The sequence below is a fragment of the Mustelus asterias genome, chromosome 30 (genome assembly GCF_964213995.1).
Source record: "Mustelus asterias chromosome 30, sMusAst1.hap1.1, whole genome shotgun sequence".
NCBI lineage: Eukaryota > Metazoa > Chordata > Chondrichthyes > Carcharhiniformes > Triakidae > Mustelus > Mustelus asterias.
In genome coordinates this window covers 11,705,931-11,731,455 of record NC_135830.1, presented here as the reverse complement: position 1 = coordinate 11,731,455, position 25,525 = coordinate 11,705,931, and the positions used below count along the sequence as shown (strand labels likewise).

At 44.7% G+C, this 25,525-nt stretch overlaps 2 protein-coding genes across 5 annotated transcripts in view; one reads left to right on the top strand and one right to left on the bottom strand.

Annotated features, from left to right (window-relative positions):
• The window catches only part of LOC144481043 (uncharacterized), a 420,433-nt gene extending 400,296 nt beyond the window's left edge, over positions 1 to 20,137 (top strand). Inside the window, exons 1-2 of one of the 4 annotated variants that reach the window (XM_078200688.1) lie at positions 15,667 to 15,833; positions 17,855 to 20,137. In XM_078200688.1, coding sequence (XP_078056814.1) covers positions 18,182 to 18,883 — 702 coding nt within the window. In that variant the 5' untranslated portion in view covers positions 15,667 to 15,833; positions 17,855 to 18,181 and the 3' untranslated portion in view covers positions 18,884 to 20,137. Of the gene's footprint in view, positions 1 to 15,666; positions 16,876 to 17,045; positions 17,161 to 17,854 lie in introns of those variants that run through there. The other 3 variants (XM_078200689.1, XM_078200692.1, XM_078200691.1) reach the window with 3 other exon arrangements.
• The window catches only part of LOC144481006 (uncharacterized), a 51,071-nt gene continuing 35,536 nt past the window's right edge, over positions 9,991 to 25,525 (bottom strand). Inside the window, exons 2-4 of the mRNA XM_078200632.1 lie at positions 13,097 to 13,217; positions 11,785 to 13,012; positions 9,991 to 10,323 (exon numbers count right to left, since the gene is read on the bottom strand). Of these exons, the coding sequence (XP_078056758.1) occupies positions 12,124 to 13,012; positions 13,097 to 13,217 (1,010 nt within the window). The 3' untranslated portion in view covers positions 9,991 to 10,323; positions 11,785 to 12,123. The remainder of the gene's footprint in view (positions 10,324 to 11,784; positions 13,013 to 13,096; positions 13,218 to 25,525) is intronic.

Below are 25,525 nucleotides of genomic sequence, written 5' to 3'. Positions count from 1 at the left end.
CCATCAGCATATCCTTCTATTCCTCTCTCCCTCATGTATGTATCGAGCTTCCCCTTCAATGTATTCATGCTGTTCACCTCAACCACTCGCTGTGGTGGTGAGTTCCACATTCTCACCACTCGCTGGGTAAAAAGGTTTCTCACTGAAATCCCTATTGGAATATTGAACCCCTTCATAATCTTAAAGAGTTGCATCAGGTCACCCTTCAGTCTTCTCTGTCCTAGAGAAAAACAGCCCTAGCCTTTCCTGAGGGTCAAAGGGTATGTTGCTGGTCTGGAGGATTTAAGGTACAAGAAGAGGTTGGACAAGTTCAGATTGTTTTCACTGGAAAGACGGATGCTGAGGAGTGACCTCCACAAAACTATGAGAAGCAAATGTAGGGTGGATTGTCAGAGGCTTTTCCCCAGAGGAAAAGGGTCGACTACAAGAGGGCACAAGGTGAGAGGTGATAAGGTTCGGGGAAACATGTGGGGAAAGTTTTCACATACATTTTGAAAAGGGATGAGGTCCTGAAGAGTGAATTTAGAGAGTTAGGCAGCAGACTAAAGTGCAGGACCTCAAAGGTAGTAATTTCTGGACTACTGTCGGTGCCACGTGTTAGTGAGAGTAGGAATAGGAAGATGAGGCAGATGAATGTGTGGCTTGAGAGCTGGTGCAGGTGGGCAGGGATTTAGATTTGTGGATCATTGGGATCTCTTCTGGGGAAGGGGTGACCTGTTCAAGAGGGACGGGTTACACCTGAACCTGGAGGGGGACTAACATCCTGGCGCGGAGATTTGCAAGAGCCACTCTGGAGGGTTTAAACTAGTTTGGCAGGGGGAGGGGGGGGCTGCTGTGGGACACAAAGCAATAGGAAGACAGAAGAGAAGGTTGAGGACAGAAGTTAAAGAGAGCACATTAAATAGTAAAGACAGTGTCAGTAATCCTAGTACTGGACAGGTCTGGCAAAAGCAGAGCAGAGAGCAAGGGAGGTCCAGATTAAACTGGACTTATTTCAATGCAAGAGGACTGACAGGCAAGGCAGATGAACTCAGGACATGGATGGGTACATGGGACTGGGATATTATAGCTATTACTGAAACATGGCTGAGGGAGGGACAGGACTGGCAGCTCAATGTTTCAGGGTACAGATGCTAGAGGAAAGATAGAACAGGAGGTGAAAGAGGAGGGGGAGCTGCACTTTTGATGAGGGGAAACACCACAGCAGTACTGAGAGGGGATATATCCGAGGGTTCACCCACTGAGTCTGTATGGGGAGAATTGAGTGATAAGAAGGGGGAAATCACTTTGATAGGATTGTGCTATAGGCCCCCAAATAGTCGGTGGGAAATTGAGGAGCAAATATGTAAGGAGATTACAGATAGCTCCAAAAAATAGGGTGGTAATAGTCGGAGTTTTTAACTTTCCCAACATTGACTGGGACAGCCATAGTATTAGAGCGTTGGATAGAGAGAAATTTGTTGAGTGTATTCAGGAGGAATTTCTCATTCAGTATGTGGATGGTCTGACTAGAGAGGGGCAAAACTTGACCTCCTTTTGGGAAATAAGGAAGGGCAGGTGGCAGAAGTGTTAGTGAGGGATCACTTTGGGACCAGTGACCATTAGTTTTAAGATAGCTATAGAGAACGATAGGTCAGGCCCAAAGGTTAAAATTCTAAATTGGGGCAAGGCCAATTTTGATGGTATCAGGCAGGAACTTTCAAAAGTTAATTGGGGGAGTCTGTGGGAAGGCAAAGGGACGTCTGGTAAGTGGCACTCTTTCAAAAGTGTGTTAACCAGTGTTCAGGATAAGCACATTCCTCTTAGAGTGAAGGGCAAGGCTGGTAGAAGTAGGGAACCCTGGATGACTTGGGATATTGAGGCCCTGGTCAAGAAGAAGGAGGAGGCACATGACATGCATAGGCAGCTGGGATCAAGTGGATCCCTTGAAGAGTATAGAGGGTGTAGTAGTAGAGTTAAGAGAGAAATCAGGAAGGCAAAAAGGAGACATGAGATTGCTTGGGCAGATAAGGCAAAGGAGAATCCAGAGATTCTACAAATGCAGAGTATAGAGAGTAGGGCCTTTTAAGGGTCAACAAGGTCATCTATGTGCGGACCCACAAGAGGTGTGTGAGATCCTAAATGAATATTTCTCATCAATATTTACTGTTGAGGCATGGATGTTGGGGAACTTGGGAAAATAAATAGTGATGTCTTGAGGAGTGTGCATATAACAGAGAAGGATGTGCTCGAAGTTTTAAAGCGCATCAAGGTAGATAAATCCCCAGGACCTGATTAAGTGTGTCCTAGGACACTGTGGGAGGCTAGGAAGGAAATTGCGAGTCCCCTAGCAGAGATATTTGAATTGACATCCACAGGTGAGGTGCCTGAAGATTGGAGGGTGGCAAATGTTGTGCCTTTGTTTAAAAAAAGCTGCAGGGAAAAGCCTGGGAACTACAGGCTGGTGAGCCTCACATCTGTAGTGGGTATGCTGGTCGAAGGTATTCTGAGAGACAGGATGTACAGGGCATTTAGAGAGGCAAGGACTGATCAGGGACAGTCAGCATGGTTTTGTGAGTGGAAAATCATGTCTCAGAAGTTTGATTGAGTTTTTTAAAGGGGTAACCAAGAAGGTAGATGAGGGCAGTGCAGTTGATGTTGTCTACATGGACTTTAGCAAGGCCTTTGACAAGGTACCGCATGATAGGTTGTTGCATAAGATTAAATCTCACGGGATCCAGGGTGAGGGAGCTAAATGGATACAAAATTGCTTGGTGACAGAAGACAGGGTGATTGTAGGTGGTTGTTTTTCAAACTGGAGCCTGTGACCAGCGGTGTGCCTCAGGAATCGGTGCTGGGTCCACTGTTATTTGTCATTTATATTAATGATTTGGATGAGAATTTAGGAGGCATGATTAGTAAGTTTGCAGATGACACCAAGGTGGGTGACGTAATTGATAGTGAAGAAGGTTAGCTCGGATTGTAATGGGTTCTTGATCAATTGAGCCAGTGGGCTGACGAATGGCAGCTGGAGTTTAATTTAGATAAGTGCGAGGTGATGCATTTTTGTAGATTGAACCAGGGCAGGACTTAGTTAATGGTAGGGCTTAGGGGAGAGCTATAGAACAAAGAGATCTAGGGGTACATGTTCATAGCTCATTGAAAGTGGAGTCACAGATGGACAGGGTGGTGAAGAAGGCATTCGGCATGCTTGGTTTCATTGGTCAGAACATTGAATACAGGAGTTGGGACGTCTTGTTGAAGTTGCACAAGACATTGGTAAGGCCACACTTGTAATACCGTATACAGTTCTGGTCACCCTATTATAGAAAGGATATTACTAAGCTAGAAAGAATGCAGGAAAGATTTATTAGGATGTTCCCAGGACTTGATGGTTTGAGTTATAAGGAGAGGCTGGATAGACTGGGACTTTTTTCTCTGGAGCGTAGGAAGCTTACGGGTGATCTTATAGAAGTCTATAAAATAATGAGGGGCATAGATCAGCTAGATAGCCAATATCTTTTCCCAAAGGTAGGGAAGTCTAAAAATAGAGGCCATAGGTTTAAGGTGAGAGGGGAGAGATGAATTATTACTATTATTACTATTCCTTAATGGAGATGCGTATGTCCAAGAATGCAACTGATTCCGGAGAGTAGTCCATGGTGAGTCTGATGGTGGGATGGAACTTGTTGATGTCATCATATAGTTGTTTCAGTGATTGGTCACCATGAGTCCAAAGGAAGAAAATGTCATCGATGTATCTAGTGTATAGCATCGGTTGAAGGTTCATATCACACTATTTGTAATCCCCACAACCTGTCTGGACCTGCAGAGTTTCACTGGCTATCCTGTCTGGAGACAATACACATCTTTTTAGCCTGTCTTGATGCTCTCTCCACTCACATTGTTTGTATCTTAAAGACTTGATTAGCTGTAAGTATTCGCATTCCAACCATTATTCATGTAAATTGAGTCTGTGTCTTTATATGCCCCGTTTGTGAACAGAATTCCCACTCACATGAAGAAGGGGCTCCGAAAGCTTGTGTGGCTTTTGCTGCCTGTTGGAATTTAACCTGGTGTTGTTAAACCTCTTACGCTGTTGATGATATCCAGTAAGAAGTCTCACAACACCAGGTTAAAGTCCAACAGGTTTATTTGGTAGCAAATGGAGTGGAGAAGCTACGGCATCTCCTCCGGAGCCTTCAACATGTAATTGATGAAGACGAACATCTCGCCAAGGCCATCCCCACACCCCCACTTCTTGCCTTCAAACAACTGCGCAACCTCAAACAGACCATTGTCCTCAGCAAACTACCCAGCCTTCAGGAGAACAGTGACCACGACACCACACAACCCTGCCACAGCAACCTCTGCAAGACGTGCTGGATCATCGACACAGATGCCATCATCTCACGTGAGAACACCATCCACCAGGTACACGGTGCATACTCTTGCAACTCGGCCAACGTTGTCTACCTGATACGCTGCAGGAAAGGATGTCCCGAGGCATGGTACATTGGGGAAACCATGCAGACACTGCGACAAGGGATGAATGAACACCGCTCGAAAATCACGAGGCAAGACTGTTCTCTTCCTGTTGGGGAGCACTTCAGCAGTCACGGGCATTCAGCCTCTGATATTCGGGTAAGCGTTCTCCAAGGCGGCCTTCACGACACACAACGGCGCAGAGTCGCTGAGCAGAAACTGATAGCCAAGTTCCGCACACATGAGGACGGCCTCAACCGGGATATTGGGTTCATGTCACACTATTTGTAATCCCCACAGCCTGCCTGGACCTGCAGAGTCTCACTGGCTGTCTTGTCTGGAGACAATACACATCGTTTTAGCCTGTCTTGATGCTCTCTCCACTCACATTGTTTGTATCTTAAAGACTTGATTAGCTGTAAGTATTCGCATTCCAACCATTATTCATGTAAATTGAGTCTGTGTCTTTATATGCCCTGTTTGTGAACAGAATTCCCACTCACCTGAAGAAGGGGCTTGGGGCTCCGAAAGCTTGTGTGGCTTTTGCTACCAAATAAACCTGTTGGACTTTAACCTGGTGTTGTGAAACTTCTTACTGTGTTTACCCCAACGCTGGCATCTCCACATCATATCATCAACAGCAGCAGCTACATTAGAAACTATCCCTATCGTTAAATGTGAGCCCATTCATGAATTGCGAGCTCAGGTGATTGAATTAATGAATTTTATCGAACACACATTAAAACATTTGGGCAGCACGGTAGCACATGGTTATCACTGCTGCTTCACAGCTCCAGGGACTTGGGTTTGATTCCCGGCTTGGGTCACTGTCTGTGTGGAGTTTGCACATTCTCCTCGTGTCTGCGTGGGTTTCCTCCAGGTGCTCCGGTTTCCTCCCACAGTCCAAAGATGTGCAGGTTAGGTTGATTGGCCATGCTAAGATTGCCCCTTAGTGTCCTGAGATGCGTAGACTCGAGGGATTAGCGGGTGGATATGGGGGTAGGGCCTGGGTGGGATTATGGTCGGTGCAGACTCGATCGGCCGAATGGCCTCTTTCTGTACTGTAGGGATTCTGTGATTTCTATGAAAGCAGCCAGAATGCACTGATCATGTAATAAATAGTCATAGAGGTTTACAGCATAGAAAAAGGCCCTTCGGCCCAACTTGTCCATGCTGGCCTTTTTTTTAACCCCTACGCTAATCCCAATTGCGTGCATTTGGCCCGTATCCCTCTATACCCATCGTACCCATGTAACTTTCTAAATGCTTTTTAAAAGACAAATTTGTACCCACCTCTACTACTACCTCTGGCAGCTTGTTGCAGACACTCACCACCCTCTATGTGAAAAAATTGTTGCTCTGGATACTTTTGTATCTCTCCCCTCTCACCTTAAACCTATGCCCTCTAGTTTTTGACTCCCCGACCTTTGGGAAAAGATATTGACTATCTAGCTGATCTGTGCCCCTCATTATTTTATAGACCTCTATAAGATCACCCCTCAGCCTCCGACGCTCCAGAGAAAAAAGTCCCAGTCTATCCAGCCTCCTTATAACTCAATCCATCAAGTACCAGTAGCATCCTAGTAAATCTTTTCCGCACTCTTTCCAGTTTAATAATATCCTTTCTATAATAGAGTGACTAGAATTGACACAGTATTCCAAGTATGGCCTTACCAATGTCTTGCACAACTTCAACAAGGCGTCCAAACTCCTGTACTCAATGTTCTGACCGATGAAACCAAGCATGCCGAATGCCTTCTTCACCACTCTGCCCACCTGTGACTCCACTTTCAAGGAGCTATGAACATGTACCCCTCGATCTCTTTGTTCTGTAACTGTCCCCAACATCTCAGTAGATTGGATAATGCACTGAATCCTTTCCCACGCATGGAGCAGATGAATGGTCTCTCTCCATTATAAACTCGCTGGTGTGTCTGTAGGTGGGGTGACTGAGTAAACCCTTTCCCACACTCAGAGTAAGATTCAGTTTACATTAAACAAGGCCATATCTCAGAGATTGCAGCCCTACGCCAGGTCTCTGCTGATTATGCACTTGGATCTTTCTAAATTTATATTAACTCGACATTTCTTTGTTTATTTTACACTAGATCATGTCTCTGTTTACATTAAGTAAACTCTGGCCAGCATTTTATGGCCCTACCACAGCCTGTTGTCCTCTGCAGAGGCGATCAACCATTTAAATCTCCATTTAGTTTAACGGGACAATATGTGCTGCTGGACGCGAATGGCCGAAAAATCCTGGTTCCCATCTCTGACTATTTTAATCTGGGCCCTGTGTCAGTTATGACTATCTTATTATTATTACACCTGAGCCTTTTTGAACTACTCCAGACCCTGTCTGAGTTCCCATTGTTCACAGCTCTGTCTCAGTTACTGTGCCAGCCGTGCCCCTATTTAGATTACTGCAGACCCTGCTTTTGTTAATACTGCTTCTAGACAATGTTCATATTTCAAAGCATAGAATCCCTACTGTGCAGAAAGAAGCCATTCAGCTGATCAAGCCTGCACCGACGATCCCGCACTGGCCCAAGCCCCATAACCCCACATATTTACCCTGCTAATGCCCCTGACACTAAGGGGCAATTTAGCACGGCCAATCAACCTAACCCACATATCTTTGGAGTGTGCGAGGAAACCGGAGCACCCGGAGGAAACCTAAGCAGATATGGGGAGAATGTGCAGACTCCGCACAGACAGTGACCCAAGCCAGGAATCAAGCCTAAATCTCTGGTGCTGTGAGACAGCAGTGCTAACCACTGCTACCGATATTTATGTTAAACCAGGTTGTGTCTCAGTTTATGTTACACTAGACAATTGCTCTATTCTACATTTAACTACCCTTATTAATAATTAGACAAAACATCTCTCTGTTTAGACCATAGGAGGCCCTGGTTTTATTACCACTAAAGATCAAGTCTCGGTTTATACTTCATGTTTACACTTCACATCTCTCTTAGTTACTGTTACATTAGATTCTGCATCGGCTTACATCAGACTGGATATTCTGTTAAAACTGCACCAGACACATCTCAGTTTTAACTTTACAATTGACCCTTTCTCACTGCTGCTGCATTCAATCATGTTTCTCACTGTAAGTAGGTCTGATTGGTTAGACCTGAATTTAACTTGATCATTTTTATATTGTACCTGCTGTAATAACTAACAAGGTCAAGGAAGTAATTTTGATACTAACATGTATCTAGGGGTACATGTTCATAGCTCCTCGCAAGTGGAGTCACAGGTGGATAGAGTGGTGAAGAAGGCATTCGGCATACTTGGTTTCATCAGAACATTGAATACAGGAGTTGGGACGTCTTGTTGAAGTTGTACAAGACATTGGTGAGGCCACACTTGGAATACTGTGTGCAGTTCTGGTCACCCTATTATAGAAAGGATATTATTAAACTAGAAAGAGTGCAGAAATGATTTACTACGATTCTACCGGGACTTGATGAATTGAGTTATAAGGAGAGGCTGGATAGACTGGGACTTTTTCCTCTGGAGGCTGAGGGGTGATCTTATCGAGGTCTATAAAATAATGAGGAACACAGATCAGCTAGATAGTAAATATCTTTTCCCAAAGGTAGGGGAGTCTAAAACTAGAGGGCATAGGTTTAAGGTGAGAGGGGAGAGATACAAAAGTGTCCAGAGGGGCAATTTTTTCACACAGAGGGTGGTGAGTGTCTGGAACAAGCTGCCAGAGGTAGTAGTAGAGGCGGGTACAATTTTGTCTTTTAAAAAACATTTAGATAGTTACATGGGTACGATGGGTATAGACGGATCTGGGCCAAATGTGGGCAATTGGGATTAGCTTAGGGGTTTTAAAAAAAAAGGTGGCATGGACAAGTTGGGCCGAAGGGCCTGTTTCCATGCTGTAAACCTCTCTGACTCTATGACTCAATGTGATGAAAGAGCTCATTGTATTTTCTGTATTAACCACATATATTAATCAAATTCTGAAGGGAGTAACCAGTCATGAAACAGATGATTGTACAATTGTTGAACCTTGATTAAGTTATAAATAATGAATCAATCATCATATTGGAAAGACTGGATTTTCATTTAAAACTCGTTAAGTTGAATTATTGCATGTCTCTCTGTTTGTGTGAGAAACAGTAATTTCAGACAAACGGTTCTAATAATGAAGGATCCCTGATAAAGGTCCCGAGGAATGGTACATTATAATGTTTAGTTTGATCCAGTGTCATAGAGTCATAGAGGTTTACAGCATGGAAACAGGCCCTTCGGCCCAACTTGTCCATGCCGACCTTTTCTTTTAAAACCCCTAAACTAATCCCAATTGCCCACATTTGGCCCATATCCCTTTATACCCATCGTACCCATGTAGCTTTCTAAACGCTTTTTAAAAGCTAAAATTGAACCCGCCTCTACTACTACCTCTGGCAGCTTGTTCCAGATACTCACCACCCTGTGTGTGAAAAAATTGCCCCTCTGGACACTTTAGCATTTCCCCTCTCTCACCTTAAATAGTGGATAGCGAAGTACTTGAAAGTCAAGAGATTTTAACTCTCTTGTATTCTTGTCTGATGTACTGAGGCTGGGTGGCTACCGTGCCTAAGAATTAACTGGATTAACCCGAGCAGCAGCTTGAGGTAATTATTCACTGAGGAAAAGGTTGACTCTGACACAGGGCGCTGGCCACTCAGGGGTGAAAAGCCAGGGCTCTGTAATGATTTGTTGCTGGCTGATTACTGAAGACACTCACTCGAGGCAAGAATCACATGTCCATCTCAGCAAGTGGGATTGTGTCTGAGACAGAGTCTTGAGAGGGGAGCACTGTGATGGATCAACACTTAGATAAAGTTGTAAAAATCATTGTCTGATTTGATTTGATTTATTATTGTCACGTGTATTAGCATACAGTGAAAAGTATTGTTTCTTGGGTGCTATACAGACAAAGAGTACCGTACATAGAGAAGGAGAGGATGCTGAATGTAGTGTTACAGTCATAAGAGTCAGAATAAAGTTTTAGAAGCATAGAACGAGTAGAAGATAGAATTAGAGGGTATGCTGGGCACAGCTTGCAAGAAGTTGCCACACTCCAGCACCATCTTGGAAATTTTCCTGAATTGATATGCAAATCTCTTTCCTTTAATAATAATTTTAATGTTAATTTAATGGAAAATTTATTATTCAAAGAATCCTGTCCTGCCTTAATTAAGTCTTGTTTGAACAGACATTTTCTTTTCATGGGGTGTGGGTGTCACTGGCCAGACCAGTATTTTTATTGCCTGTTCCTAATTGCCCTTGAGGTGGTGGTGAGCTGCCCTTCCTGAACCGCTGCAGTCCCTGTGGTTTGAGGGACACTCGCAGTGCTGTTAGGGAAGGAATTTACTAAGTCATTCACAGATTGGGGCGGCTGAGGTTAGTTGTGTTACTGATAAGAAAATCAGAATACAATTAGATAACACAGGTGGGAAAGACAAAAAATCTATTCTGATGTGTTTTAATCAAGCTGATTTCACATTTATCCAGAATATTACACTACAGCCCAGTTCGAGGAGTTATTAACATCAGCAGAAACAAACTCCAACTGTCAGAACTGAAATATAGAAAATTCACTGAACAGCAGGAGGCCATTCAACCCATCAGGTCTGTGCTGGCTGGAAAAGTACTGTCCAGTTTCACCCTACTTTCCAGCTCTTGATCTGTCCCTCTGTGTGTTACAGAATCTCAGCTGCGTATCTGAGTTCCTGTTTAATGTGATGAGGGTTTCTGCCTCTCCCGTCCTTTCAGGCAGTGAGTTCCAGATCCCCGTGACTCTCCGGGTGAAATGATTCCTCCACGAACCCTCCTAATTCTTCAATCCTTTATTCACTAGATTTGAAAATTGAACAGATTGGAATTATATTAAAAAATCACCAACTGTCTTCAGCTTTCTGCCACACAGCTTTACTTGACATATACTTTTATAACTGATTAATCTGGTAACCAGAACAGAGCTCAGTACTCCAGCTTGCTCCAACTAGCATTTTATAAATATAAACAGACGATGCTGGGTAACCTCAGCAGGTCTGGCAGCATCTGTGGGGAGAAACAGAGTTAATCTTTTGGATCTAAATGATCCTTCGACAGAACGTTTTATGAAGCGTTTTATAAACATAGAAAATAGGTGCAGGAGTCGGCTATTCGGCCCTTCGAGCCTTCACCACCATTCAATATGATCATGGCAGATCATGCACTTTCAGTATCACAGTCCCACTTTCTCTCCATAGCCCTTGGTCCCTTTAGTCACATCCAACTCCCTCTTGAACATATTTAACAAACTGGCCCCAACAGCTTTCTGTGGTAGAGAATTCCACAGGTTCACAACAAGAAGTTCTTCCTCATCTCAGTCTAAGATTGTAACCCCTAGTTCTGGACTTCCCCAACATTGGGAACATGTTGGGACTGCATCGAGCCTGTCCAGTCCCATCAGGATTTTAAATGTTTCTATGAGATCCCCTCTCATTCTAAATTCCAGTGAGTAAAAGCCCAGTCGATCCAGTCTCTCTTCATATGTCAGTCCTGCCATTCCAGAAATCAGTCTGGTGAACCTTAGCTGGACTCCCTCAATAGCAAGAATGTCCTTCCTCAGACTAGGAGGAAAAATGCACACAATACTCAAGGTGTGGCTTCACCAAGGCCCTGTACAACTGAGAAAAACATCTTTACTCCTGTACTCAAATCCTCTCGCTATGAAGGCCAGCATGCCATTAGCTTTCCTCACCGCCTGCTGTACCTGCATGCAAACCTTCAGCAACTGTCCCACCATGACATCCAGGTCACGATGCACTTCCCCTTTTCCTAAACTGCCACCATTCAGATAATAATCTTTCTTCCTGTTTTTGCCACCAAAGTTGATAACCTCACATTTATCCACATTATATTGCATTTGCCAAGTATCTGCCCACTCAGCCTGTCCAAGCCCCCCTGTAGCCTCTCGGGATCCTCCTCACAGCACACACTGCCACCCAGCTTAGTGTCGGCTGAAAATTGGAGATATTGCATTCAATTCCTTCATCCAAATCATTAATGTATATTATGAACAGCTGGGGTTGCAGCACTGAACCTGCCGGACCCACTAGTCACTGCTTCCCACTCTGAAAAGGATCCACTTATTCCCACTCTCTGCTTCAGTTTGAGCAAAATCTCCCTCCTCTTATACACTAGGCTTGGGCCAAATGTCTTCTTGACCACCTGATTGAGAAACTGATCAGCCTTGATTGAATGGCAGAGCAGACTCAATGGGCTGAATGGCCTAATTCCGCTCCTACATCTTCTGGTCTTATGATCTACCTGTCCAGCCTCCTTCACAGATGCCTGGATGTTGACTCCAGGTTCTCTCTGATCCTCTATAATTCTCAGCATCATCCCTTTATTGTTCACTCCCTTGTCTTGTCTAATGTCCCAAATTCATTCTCTCTCACTGCTCCAGATCGAATTCCATGTGCCATTTTTCTGCCCATCTGACCAGCCCACTGATATCTTCCTGCAGTCCACGGCTTTCTTCTGGATTGTTAAACACAAACACAATTGTTGTTTCATCTGCAAACTGAATCATGAGCCTTACATTTAAGTCTAAGTCATTGATATATACCACAAAACTGTGGAACCTCACTGGTAACCAGACACTATTCAGTCCTGGGTGTGATGAACAGCAGCAATAACAGCAGAATCCAACCCCTGCTGTCGCCTGTGAACTTGCTGGTGTTTCAGCAGGTTGTTTGACTGAGCGAATCCCTTCCCACACATGGAGCAGTTGAACGGCCTTTCCCTAGTGTGAACTCGCTGGTGTTTCAGCAGATTCTGTTTACTTTTAAATCTCTTCTCACAATCAGAACATTCAAAAGGTCTCTGATCAGTGTGAACAAGTTGGTGTGTAGTCAGGTGGGATGACTGAGTGAATCTCTTGCCGCACAGGAGGCAAGTGTACGGTCTCTCTCCAGTGTGAACTCGCCGGTGTATCAGAAGGTCAGATGTATCAATGAATTCCTGACAACACACAGGGCAGGTGAACGGCCTCTCCCCAGTGTGAACTCGATGGTGTCTCAGAAGGTGAGCTAAGCGAGTGAATCCCTTCTCACAGAGAGAGCAGGTGAATGGCCTCTCCCCAGTGTGAGTGTGCTGGTGTTTCAGAAGATCCTTTTTGCTTTTAAATGTTTTATCACATTCAGAACAATTGAAAGGTCTCTGATCAGTGTGAACAAATCGGTGTTTCAGGAGCTGGGATGAACAAGTGAATCCCTTCCCACACACGGAGCAGATGAACGGCCTCTCCCCAGTGTGAGTGCGTTGGTGAATCAGTAAATCCTTTTTACTTTTAAAGTTCTTCTCACAATCAGAACATTTAAATGGTCTCTGATCAGTGTGAACACTTTGGTGTGTCAGGAGGTGGGATGACTGAGTGAATCCCTTACCACACATGTTGCAGATGAATGGCCTCTCCCCAGTGTGAGTGCGTTGGTGAATCAACAAATCCTTTCTGCTTTTAAAGCTCTTCCCACACTCACAACATTTAAACGGTCTCTGATCAGAGTGAACCTGGTGGTGAGTCCGGAGGTTTGATAAAGCATTAAATCCCTTCCCACATTGAAGACAGGTGAATGGCCTCTCACCAGTATGGACATGCTGGTGTGTGTACAGGCTGGATGACTGAGTGAATCCCTTCCCACACACACAGCAGGTGAATGGTCTCTCCCCAGTGTGAATACGTCGATGGGTTTCCAATTCAGATGGGTAATTGAATCCTGTCCCACAGTCCGCACATTTCCACGGTTTCTCCATGATTATTGACAGGCTATCGGGTGTAGGCGGGATGCAGATTTGAACTCACTATCAGATCAGCCATGATGTTATTAAATGGCGGAACTGGCCCGTGGGGCCGAATGGCCTATTGCTGCTCCTTGTTCACATGGTGCAGGTGTCCTCCTGTCTCTCCAGGTTATATAATCAGTTGAAACCAGGTCCACACAAAGAACACGAGTACGGTGTCTACCTGATGTAAATGTGCTATTTCTTTTCACGCTGTGTGACTGGTTAAAGCTCTGTTCCAGCTGACTGTGGAAAAGTAACTGAGATGTCTGTGTCTTGGGGCTTTTCCAGTCACACTGATGTTGAATAATTCCACATTCATAGGCCTTTGATATTCAGATCCTGAAGAATCATGTGACACTGTCAGATCCCGAGACGATTGGTTTGAATCACCCGTCTGCAGATATTCTGGAAAAGGAGTTTACATTGAATTACTTTGAATATACAAGACACAAACAAGCCATTCAGTTTAATTCTTTATACTTGACACATCGTCTCCTGTCCCATAGACCTCATCTCAGCCTTTCAGTTGATTTTTCTATTTCTTTTTCTCTCGTGTGCTTCTCTCATTTCCTTTTGAAACAATCTCAGCACTTTCCTCAACTCATTTCTATGGTGATTCTAAACCTGTGAGTGAAGAAATTTGTCCTTATTGCTTCTTGGATTTATTGGTAACTATCTTGTATTTATGACTCTTCGTTTATTGATCATTCCTTCTTTTGGACTCTGTCACAAGTGGAACATTCTCTCCACATTTCCCCTGTCCAAGCCACTAATAATTTGAAAGACTTTTATCAGGTCACTGCTCGATAGGAAAAAACTTCAGTCCATTTAAACTTTCCTGAAAGCTGTAATCTCTGTTTACAAAAATCATCACAGTCAATGCAGAATAGAAATCACAGAGAGACAAACATTTCTCTTGGGGTTGAGTTTTGTGTGTGTAAATCGTCAACTTGTAACCGTGTGTAAAAGCAGTTTTCAAACATCCATCATAGAATCGGAGAATCCTCAAGGTACAGGAGGAGGCCATTCAACCCATCGAGTCTGCACCGACAACTATCCCACCCATTCCCGTAATATTTACCTTGTTAATCCCTCTGACACGAAGGGGCAATTGAGCATGGCCAATCCACCTAACCTGCACATCTTTGGACTGTGGGAGGAAACCGGAGCACCCAGAGGAAACCCACGCAGGCACGGGGAGAATGTGCAAACTCCACACAGGCAGTCACCCAAGGGCAGAATTGAACCCAGGTCCCTGGCGCTGTAAGGCAGCAGTGTTAATCACTGTGCCACCGTGCTGCCCCATCTTGCATCTATAAAGCAGCTGTCAATCCACAATAGAAATGCTGAACAGACAATTTTCTTTCCTCCACTCCCAGTTTTCTCCCTCCCTCTCCTCTGTCTGGGTTCAGTTCTCCAGCTGCTGTCTGCAGACTGACAATAAAACCAATGGGTCTTATTGGGGGTGTTGGGGCCTCCAGCGGGTGTTTGTGAATCCTCCCCGCCCACCTCCCAGGGTTTCCTTCCTTCCCAGAGATCAGAGTCCTCATTGATTTGAGGCCAAAGTGTAACCTCTTATTTATTGTCCCCCTCCCCCATCCTCTGATGTGAACCATCCTCCAGTGGCTGAGCCAGGATGGGGCCGTTAACCTGGGCCTGTTCCCGGGAGGGAGGGAGGGAGAAGCCCCGCAGCTGCAAACCAGGGAGCTGACAATGATTCTGAAGGGTTTGCGGATCCACAAAGTGTTTCCAAATCCTCCTCAATGTCCAGCCACCGGTTTCAGCGCTGTCCCTGTGGTAAAGCCGGGGCCTGTGGCCTAGGCCAGAAGTTGGTGCTGTTTCCAGTACAGCCGTGGTTTCCATTCCCACCCTGTGCTCACAATCTCCTCCCGAACCCTCCCCAACACCATGACTGACACTGAGCATGCTCAGAGCGCACACCCACACCACCTGATGTGGAGGTGCCGGTGTTGGACTGGGTGAGTCACCTGATGAAGGGGCGGCGCTCCGAAAGCTCCTGATTCCAAATAAACCTGTTGGACTTTCACCTGGTGTTGTGACTTCTTACTGTGCACACCACACCTGCGCAGTGCGTTCCCAGGCTCCCCAGCGCCTGATCATCTTTGCGCATGCTCCACTCCCAGCCTGGACCCGCCTGTCATTTACTCCGATTGGTTGGAGGACCAGCCGCTCCCGCTCGGTCCTCCAGCCCCGCCCCTCATTCACTCCGATTGGTTGGAGGACCAGCCGCTCCCATTCGGTCCTCCAGCCGCGCCCCCTCTTCCTATTGGCCCGGAGCTGCCGTCAATCAGTGCCCGGGCATTGTGATGTGGAGCATGCGCAGTGTCATTGCTGTCCTTGTTTGTCCCGGAGAAGCGGAGTCAGCGTTAGGCGGTGGCTGGGAGGATTTGGAAACACTTTGTGGATCCGCAGGCGGGAAGGAGCTCGAGCCGGCGGGTTTTCAATGGGAAATTTAAATGGCGCGGATCCAGAGCCCGAAAGAAAACCGGAAACATAAATGGATCCGGGCGGTGAGGCTTCATAAACACCCGGTGTCGGCCAGATGCCGGATCTCGGGCCAGGGTGACACAGTGGTTAACACTGCTGCTTCACAGCGCCAGGGAGCCGGGTTCAATCCCCAGCCTGGGTCACTGTCTGTGTGGAGTCTGCACATTCTCCCCGTGTCTGCGCGGGTTTCCTCTGGGTGCTCCGGTTTCCTCCCACAGTCTGAAAGACGTGCTGGTTCGGGTGCATTGACCCGAACAGGTGCCGGTGACTAGTTTAGGTGCATCGGCCGTGCTAAATTCTCCCTCGGTGTACCCGAACAGGTGCTGGAGTGTGGTGACTCGGGGATTCTCACAGTAACTTCATTGCAGTGTTAATGTAAACCTACTTGTGGCACTAATAATTAAACTTTAATCCCTCAATTTACGAGACAAAATCCTCAGACGTTAACATCTGCCATCTTTATTAAGGGCAAAACCAAATGGATAACCCTCAGCAGAGAAAATCATCAGAGATAGAGTTTATTGTGAAAACAGTGGGTTGTTGTAAAACAGGAGGTCAGAATTATAGCCAACAACAACTTCTATTTATAACGTCATAAATCATTCCAGTGCACTTCACACAGGCGGCACAGTGGTTAGCACTGCTGCCTCACAGCGCCAGGATTCGATTCCCGGCTTGGGTCACTGTGTGAAGTTTGTACATTCTGCCCCGTGTGTGCGTGGGTTTCCTTCGGGTACTATGGTTTCCTCCCACAGTCGGAAAGATGTGCTGCTTAGGTGCATTGACCCAAACAGGTGCTGGGGAATTTCACAGTAACTTCATTGCAGTGTTAATGTAAGTCTTGTGACTGAGAAATAAACTTTGAGGAACATTATAAAACAAAGTGAGATTCCCAGATACATCAGGAGATATTAGGACAAATGACCAAAAACTTGACAAAGAAGTGAGTTTTAAAGAGAGGCTTAAAGGAGGAAAGTGAGGGAGAGACAGAGAGGTGTCGGGAGGGAATTCAGATCCTGGGGCTGAAGAACTGAAGACACAACCACCAGTGGTGGAGCAATTATGGTAGGGAATGTACAAGAGCAGCACTGATATCTCGGATGTTTGTGGGAAGATTACAGAGATTGGGAGGGCTGAAGCCATGGAAGGATTTGAAAACAAGGATGCGAATTTTACAATCAAGGTGTTGCATGACTGGGAGCCAAGGCAAGTCAGGGAGGACAGGGGTGATCAGGGAACAGGACTTGCTGTTAATTAGGAAACGGGTAGCGGACTTTTGGATGACTTCACGTTCCCATGTGTAAAATGTGCGAGACCTGCAAGAGTGCGATGGAACAGTTGAGTTTGGAGGTAACAATGGCCTGAATGAGGGTTTGAGCACCAGATGCACTGAGGTAGAGCTGAGGTCATGTGATGTTACCGAGGTGGAAATAGGCAGTCCCAGAAACTTGGGATCAAATGGGACACCGAGGTTATGAACAAACTGGCTTAATTTCAGACATTTGCCAGGAAGAGGGATTGAGTGGATTGCAAAGGAACAAGACTTGGAAGGGGGACCAAAAACAGTGGCTTCAGTATTCTTGATATTTTATTGAGGTTAATAGTCAGCAGGAAGAGAACCAGAAAGCAGAATGGGCCCTGACACTGAAACCAGGTTTAACTTAGTTAGAGAGGGAGGTTTAGAGAAACCCCCTTCACAATTTCTCATCAAATCTCGAAACAGTCAGTTCTGGACACAAAGTTAACATCTGCTATTCTGACTGATCGGGTCAGGGTGATTCAGATTAATGTTTTCTCATGTGTTATGAATGAAGTGAATCATCAAAAATACTATCTCTCGTTGTACACATTTTTTAAGGGGATACTGAAATGATTATCTGTTAATTTATTTGGATTTCAGTTCAGGGAGGAGGGAGAGTGTGTGGGATGGGGATCTGCAACTTTGGGGGTTCGAGAGGAAAAAAATTCCAGAGAGACTAGAATTGTCTGTTGAGAATTTCTATCCTGGACTGTTAGTGATGACTTTTATTGACGGTTTTTACAGCTATTAGAAGTTGAGGATTGCAGTCGGGAATCTCAAACCAGACATCACATCAAGATCTGACAGAATCACTTGATTCATTAGGACCTGGATATCATCGTACTTGGAAAGTGGAAGGAGAAATGTTTGTTTGTTTTGTCTGTGGGAAAAGATTTCAAACATCAGTGTGACTGGAAAAGCACCGAGACACACGCACACCCGAGTGAGAGTGTTCCAGTGAACTGACTGTGGAAAGAGCTTTAACACAGCCTGAAAAAACATCACCATTCACAGTGAGGAGAAACTGTACACGTGTTGTGTGTGTGGACGAGGCTTCAACTGATCATCAACATGGAGAGACATGATGACACTGACACCACGGAGAAACCGTGGATATGTGGGGTCTGTGGGAAAGCATTCACTTGCCCATCCAAACTGGAAACTCATCGACGCACCCACACTGGGGAGAGACCCTTCACCTGCTCCACATGTTGGAAGGATTTCACTCAGTCATCCAACCTAGCATTACATCAGCGTGTTCACACTGGGGAGAGGCCGTTCAGCTGCTCTGTGTGTGGTAAAAGGTTCATTCAGTCATACAATCTAGCGTTACACCGGCGGGTTCACACTGGGGAGAGGCCGTTCACCTGCTCCGTGTGTGGGAAGGGATTCATTAATTCCTCTAACATATTGGCACACCAGCGAGTTCACTCCGGGGAGAAACCATTCAGCTGCACTGACTGTGGAATGAGCTTTAGGCTTTCATCCACCCTGCTGAAACACCAGCGAGCTCACACTGGGGAGAGGCCATTCAGCTGCACTGACTGTGGAAAGAGCTTCAGACACTCAGGCAGTCTCACTGTACACCAGCGAGTTCACACCGGGGAGAGGCCATTCACCTGCTCCGAGTGTGGGAAGGGATTCACTGATTCATGCCAACTGCTGAGACATGAACGAGTTCACACCGGGGAGAGGCCGTTCACCTGCTCCGAGTGTGGGAAGGGATTCATTGATTCATCTCAGCTGCTGAAACACCAGCGAGTTCACAAGTGACGGCAAGGATTGGATTCTGCTGTTATTGCTGCTGTTAATGACAACCAGGCCCTTTCATTCTGACAGCTGGAGTTTGTTTCTGCTGATGTTAATACATCCGGTAACTGGGCTGGAGTTTAATATTCTGGATCTAGAGGTGATTGTGCTCCTGGGGCTGCAGTTACCGCTGTCCATCTGAAATTAGTTTACAACAAGATTCAGAACTTTTACTTCAATCTCAAATTGTTTAAGTGAAGTTTATTTATTAGTGTCACAAGTAGGCTTACATTAACACTGCAATGAAGTTACTGTGAAAATCCCCTAGTCGCCACACTAGTCGCCTGTTCGGGTACACTGAGGGAGAATTCAGCTTGGCCAATGCACCTAACCAGCACATCTTTCGGACTGTGAGGAAACCAGAGCACCTGGAGGAAACCCATGCAGACACGGGGAGAACGTGCAGAGTCCGCACAGATAGTGACCTAAATCAGGAATCGAACCCGGGTCCTGGCGCTGTGAGGCAGCAGTGCGAACCACTCTGCCGCCCTATTGATCTTTGGCCCGAATTCTACAATTCAGTGTCTGAGAGGTTCCACTGATGAACATCTCCAATTAGAAAGTGCTGATTAATCCTTGCTGAGAATTCTTACTGACCTACACACAGTGACACCTCCAGTATCCCCCAGAAAGAAGGGGAATGGGAATTGGTGGAGAATCGAGAATCTCCAAATATCACCCATCCCGTCTGGTACAGAAATCCCCTCAGCACAGGAATGGAGAAAAGTCAAATCCAAGTAACAGATTGTAAGAAATCACCATCTAATAGCCTTATAAAATCTTTGGATACTGATGGAATATTATAGAAAGAGCTTTCCCTCTGTCTTTGGAAGAAAGCTTGCTGGCTGACAAACACAGGACAAGCCTTTCTCCCTGCCAAGGACCTGTCTCCAGCACAGGCCCTGAGGCAAGACATTTTTAACCTTCATACCATTGGCTCTTATAGTAACTAACTCCATGTAAAGGTTAAAACAGGCCCTCAAGAGCAAGGAGATTTCAAATTGACTGGCTTCTCCCCAACACCCACAATCAGGCTCATTGAAGTGAACCTTCCATAGGCACCAGTTATGGACATCAACATTCACTTGGCTTCATCCGTCTGCTTGTCCTCTGGGATCTGTAAATCTCTCACCTGTCACAGGTCAGGTGCTTTTCCTATCTATTTAACTCACACATCTTGTTTTCACTGTTGCTTCTCAATAAACTGTTTTAAAATCGCTTCTGAGCTCAATTCCCTTTTTGGGTGCAGACCAGTAAGAGTTTAGAAAGTAGATTTTTAAATGTTTCTGTCGGTATGTGGATAGGAAGAAGTGAGTGAAAGTAAACATTCTCTGAGAGGCAGATAAAAGGCAACATATAATGGGGAACAAGGAAATGGCAGAGAAATGCAACAAATCCTTTGTATCTATCTGTCTTCATGGTAGAAGACAAAAGAAAAATTCTAATAATGGGGAACCAAGGGGTTAGTGCAAGGGGGCGGGAACTTTAATACAAGGAAGAGCCATTTTTAAACATTAGTCACCAATACAATATCGTTTGAGTTGTAATGCTGTTCAGTAAATGTCAATAATAATGAAAAACTAGACAGACATGTTCCAACCTCATTTTATGGAACTTTACAGAGAAGTTGTTAATTAAATGATCCTTTCTGACAAGTGCAATGTGAATAAAAGTTTAAAAAAATGAAACTAGCCATTTAATTCCCATCAAAATGGGTTTGATCGATCAATGGTGGGAGCTGCACAAGTCCAAAGCTGTGGTGGCTTTGGAGACCGGTTACACAGTCCCTTGTCCAATAAGAATGAGGGTCTTATAGAAATAGACTGGAGAAATTAATGGGACTAAATGGTGACAAATTCCCCGGACCAGACAACCTGCATCTTGGGGATTTAAAAGAGGGAGCTTCAGAAATAGTGGATGCATTAGTTTGATCTTCCAGAATTCCTTAAACTCTCGAACAGTTCCCAAGGATCGGAAGTCAGCAAACATTAACCTCACTAGTCCAGAAAGTAGGAGAGAAAATGGGGAATATAGACCAGTTCACATCAGTTGTAGGTGAAATATTAGAAATCTTATTGTTTGGGACTTGGTAACAGGGTACTTATAAAATCAAAAACAGAAAATGCTGGAAAATCTCAGCAGGTCTGATAGCATCTGTGGAGAGAGAATAGAGCCAACATTTCAAGTCTGGATGACCCTTCGTCAGCTCTGACAGACAGTCATCCAGACTCGACATGTTGGCTCTATTCTCTCCCCACAGACGCTGTCAGATCTGCTGAGATTTTCCAGCATTTTCTATTTTTGTTTCTGATCCCAGCATCCGCAGTATTTTGCTTTTACCGATAAAATCAGACTAGGATCAAATTAATGGTGGTGAGAAAAATGAGAGGTGATCTGATCAGAGTATATGATTCTTCATGGGCCTGAGAGGTTCGATGGTGTGAAAATGTTTCCCCTGACTGCGGAACCTGGAACACTGGGTCACAGTCTCAGAATAAGGGGTCAATCATTGTGATTGAATTGAGGAGAAAATTCTTCACTCAGTTGTGAATTCCTGGAATTCTCTACCCCAGGGAGCAGTGGATGCTCGGCATTGGGTGCAATTAAGACAAAGATTGATAAATATTTGGGTACAAAGAGAAGTTAAGTGATATGGGGACAGTGCGGGGAGGTGGGGTTGAGGTAGATTATCAACCTTGATCTCAGTGAATAGCTGAACAAACTCAAAGGGCTGAATGGCCTCTTCCTGCTCCTATTTCTTATTACATTAAACCTCAGTCTGATTCCCCTCAAACTGCTGAGTGAGTGAATTAAATCTTTCTTCACAAATCACCAAGACACCAATCTACAAGTCAGAATATAAACATTGTTTATTGGTTACAAATTGCAGTTAAATCTGGGCACATTGTCTCTTTCTAGACATGTCTAAATGCAATCAGAGTTATCCAGCAGTTCAACACTAATGGGGAGAGATATTTCACAAAACAAGTAACAAAGATCCCATAGGATACTCAGTGATTCACTGTAAATTAGCACTAATGGATGCTGAGTATTCATTACAGCAAGGAGCAGAGTCTGAGCTTATAAATTATCGAGTTTACTTTCAGAGTAATTCCTTCAATATCTGCAAGTTAACAGCTATGAACAACTCATCTATCAAACAGCTCAAGCCTGCTTGTGATTCCCAACATTCAGAGCTTACACTGTCTGATCCTGGAGTTACAGAACAGACTTTCTCCTGTCAATGTAGAGCTGCAGCATTGGACTGTGATCTGTTTATTGTTCATCTTTATTTCAGCAGAGTTTCTAAATGATATAAATTTAAAACAAAGTATTGCAGGTGTGATGGTTTATTGACAGGGGATCTCATAGAAACTTATAAAAATCTAACAGGGTTAAACAGGGTAGATTCAGAAAGAATGTTCCCAATGGTGGGGGAGTCCAGAATTAGGGGTCATAGTTTGAGGATAAGGGGTAAACCTTAGGACTGAGTTGAGGAGAATTTTCTTCACCCAGAGGGTGGTGCATCTGTAGAATTCACGACCACAGAAAATAACTGAGGCTAAAACATTTTGTGATTTGAAGAAGGAATTAGATATAGCTCTTGGGCCTAAAGGCATATTTGTGGGGGGGGAACCGGGATATTGAATGTGATGATCAGCCATGATCATAATAAATGGCGGAGCAGGCTCGAAGGGCCGAATGGTCTACTCCTGCTTCTAGTTTCTATGTATGTTTCAATGTAACAAGGCCTCTAACTCAAATATAACTGTCAGTTGTCAATGGCTGGGGAGCTAATGGCTCCAGACCTTAACTCACCAAGACTTGATGGGTTTCACAGCACTTGCTCTATAATTAAACAATAAAAAGTGTAACTGCACCATCCAAGGGCATGTGATGTATTTCACTTGTCAAATAAGGATGTAGCTACAGACAAAGAGCCAGTCACAAGATTCTCATATCTTACACTGATTACAATTAAGCAGAATATCACATCAGGTTAAATGATTAATATAATTCAATTATTTGATCATTATACATAACTAAACTACAAACTGACCTTTCCTACAGTCTCTCGCAGTCCAGTCAAGCAACAGGTTGGCACGGAGATAGGTAGGAAAGTACGTTGTGAGGAGAATACAAAGAATCTGCAAAGGTATATAAATAGGTAAGTGTGTAGGAAAAATCTTAGCAGACAGAGTATGATATGGGAAAATATAAGGATATTGACTTTAGCAGGAAGAATAGAAAAAAAACAACATAATCTAAATAGAGTGTAGAATGCTGCAGGACTGAGGGATCTGGGTGAACTCCTAAAAGAATCACAAAAGTAACAAGCAGGAACAGCAAGCCGTTAGGAAGGTTTTCTGTAAGGGAGATGGAATATAAAAGTAATAAAGTCTTGCTACAATTATACAAAGAATTGGTGAAACTGCACCGAGAGTACTGTGTACAGATTTGGTCTCCTTGCTTGAACAGTGATACGGGTGCATTGGAGACAGTTCAGGGGAGATTCACTAGACTGATTGCTTGGATGAAGGAGTTTGTCTTCTGGGGAAAGTTGAGCAAGTTGGGTCTGTACTCAATGGAATTTAGAAGAATGAGAGGTGACCTGACTGAAACATGAGATTCTGAGGGATCTTGTCAGGGTGGATGCTGAGAGAATATTTTGTTTTTGTGAGGAATCTAGAAGCAGGAGTCACACTTTAAAGATAAGGACTCTCCCATTTCAGGCAGATATCAGGGGAAATTTCTTCTCTGAGGGTCATTAGTTTGTGGAATTTTCTTCCCCAGAGAGCAATGGAGGCTGTGGTTCATTGAACATATTCAAGGCTGAGTTAGACAGAGTATTAATCAACAAGGAGTCAAGGATTATGGAGCAGCAGGAAGTGAAGTGAAGGCCACAGTCAGATCAGCCATGATTCTTATTGAATTGTGGAGAAAGTTTGAGGGGCCCAATGGCCTACACCTGCTCCTAATCCTTGTGATCTGATACCCTCCATCATCTTGTGTGGCACGGGATAGATTCAGAATAGACATAGATCAAAACTGCACATCCATGAGGTGCTGTGGGTCATCAGCAGCTCAATATTCAGCCACTATCTGTAAACTCATGGCCCGGCATATCCCTCACTCTACCATCACCATCAAGCCAAGGGACCAACTCTGGTTCAACATGGAGTGTAGGAGGACATGTCAGGAGCAGCACCAGGCACCCTAAAGCTGAGATTCCAATCTGGTGACTGCTAACACTTTACTATAAGCACATTAAACAACCTAAGCAGCATGTTCCAGGCAGGACCAAACAATCCACAAACAACAGATCAGATCAGAGCTGCAGTCCCCCCACATCCAGTCATAAATGGTGAGGGACAATTAAACAAATCACAGAGAGAGAAAGCTCCACAGATATCCCCATCCTCAATGACTGGGGAAACAAACGGATTAGTGCAAATATCTGTTTTGTCTTTAGTGATTACAGATATGTTATTGATATGTTCCTTGGATTCCAAGGCCAGGAAAGACACTCTGGAAGGGATGGGAGCTGGAACTTGTCCATGAGAGTAACTGAAGGTATGAGAACTTGAAATAATTGAGAGTTAGAAAAGACAAAGGCCACAAAAAAGCAGCAATTGGTAACAAGACATTGATTAATCTGTCCTTATCCTGAAGAAATGAAGATCCCCGCTTTGCATCTGAAACAATATTAGTTAATCTGACATTTATCCAGAGTATTAATCTCCAGCCCAGTTATAGCGATGTTCAGAATGAACATGGTTCAGTCCTGGATGTCATTACCAGCAGCAATAACAGCAGAATCCAATCCCTGCAGACACTTGTCAACTTTCTGGTGGGTAAGATGGTGGGTTGACTGAGTGAATCCATCTCATACTCAGAGAAGGTGAACGGTCTCTCTCCATTATGAGTGTGTTGGTGTCTCAGCAGGTGGAATGAGTGAGAAAATCCCTTCCCGTATTCAGAGCAAGTGTACTATTTCTCCCCGGTGTGAATGTGCTGGTGTGTTCGCAGGTTGGATGAGCGAGTGAATCCCTTTCCACAGTTGGAGCAGGTGAACAGTCTCTCCCTGGTCTGAACTTGTTGGTGTCTCAGCAGAATACTGGAGGTCTTAAAGCTCTTCTCACATTCAGAACATTTGAAAGGTTTCTTATCCAAGTGAACGAGTTGGTGTGATCTGAGGCTGGTTAAATAAATGAATCCTTTTCCACACAAGGAGCAGGTGAACGACCTCTCCCCAGTGTGAACTCGCTGATGTTTCTGGAGGCTGGATAACAGAGTGAATTCCTTCCCACACACTTTACATCTGAATGGCCTCTCCTCATTGTGAACTCGCTGGTGTATCAGCAGATCACTTGTGGTTTTATAATGCTTCTCACATTCCGTACATTTGAAAGGTCTGTTATAAATGTGAACCAGTCGGTGTGTAGCGAGGTGGGATGATCATGTGAATCCGTTCCCTCACACAGAGCAGGTGAACAGCCTCTCCCCAGTGTGAGTGTGTTCGTGTTCAGTGAGGTCCTGTGATTGTTTAAATAGCTTCCCACAATGCGAGCAACTGAACTGTCTCACAATGTGAATGACCTGGTG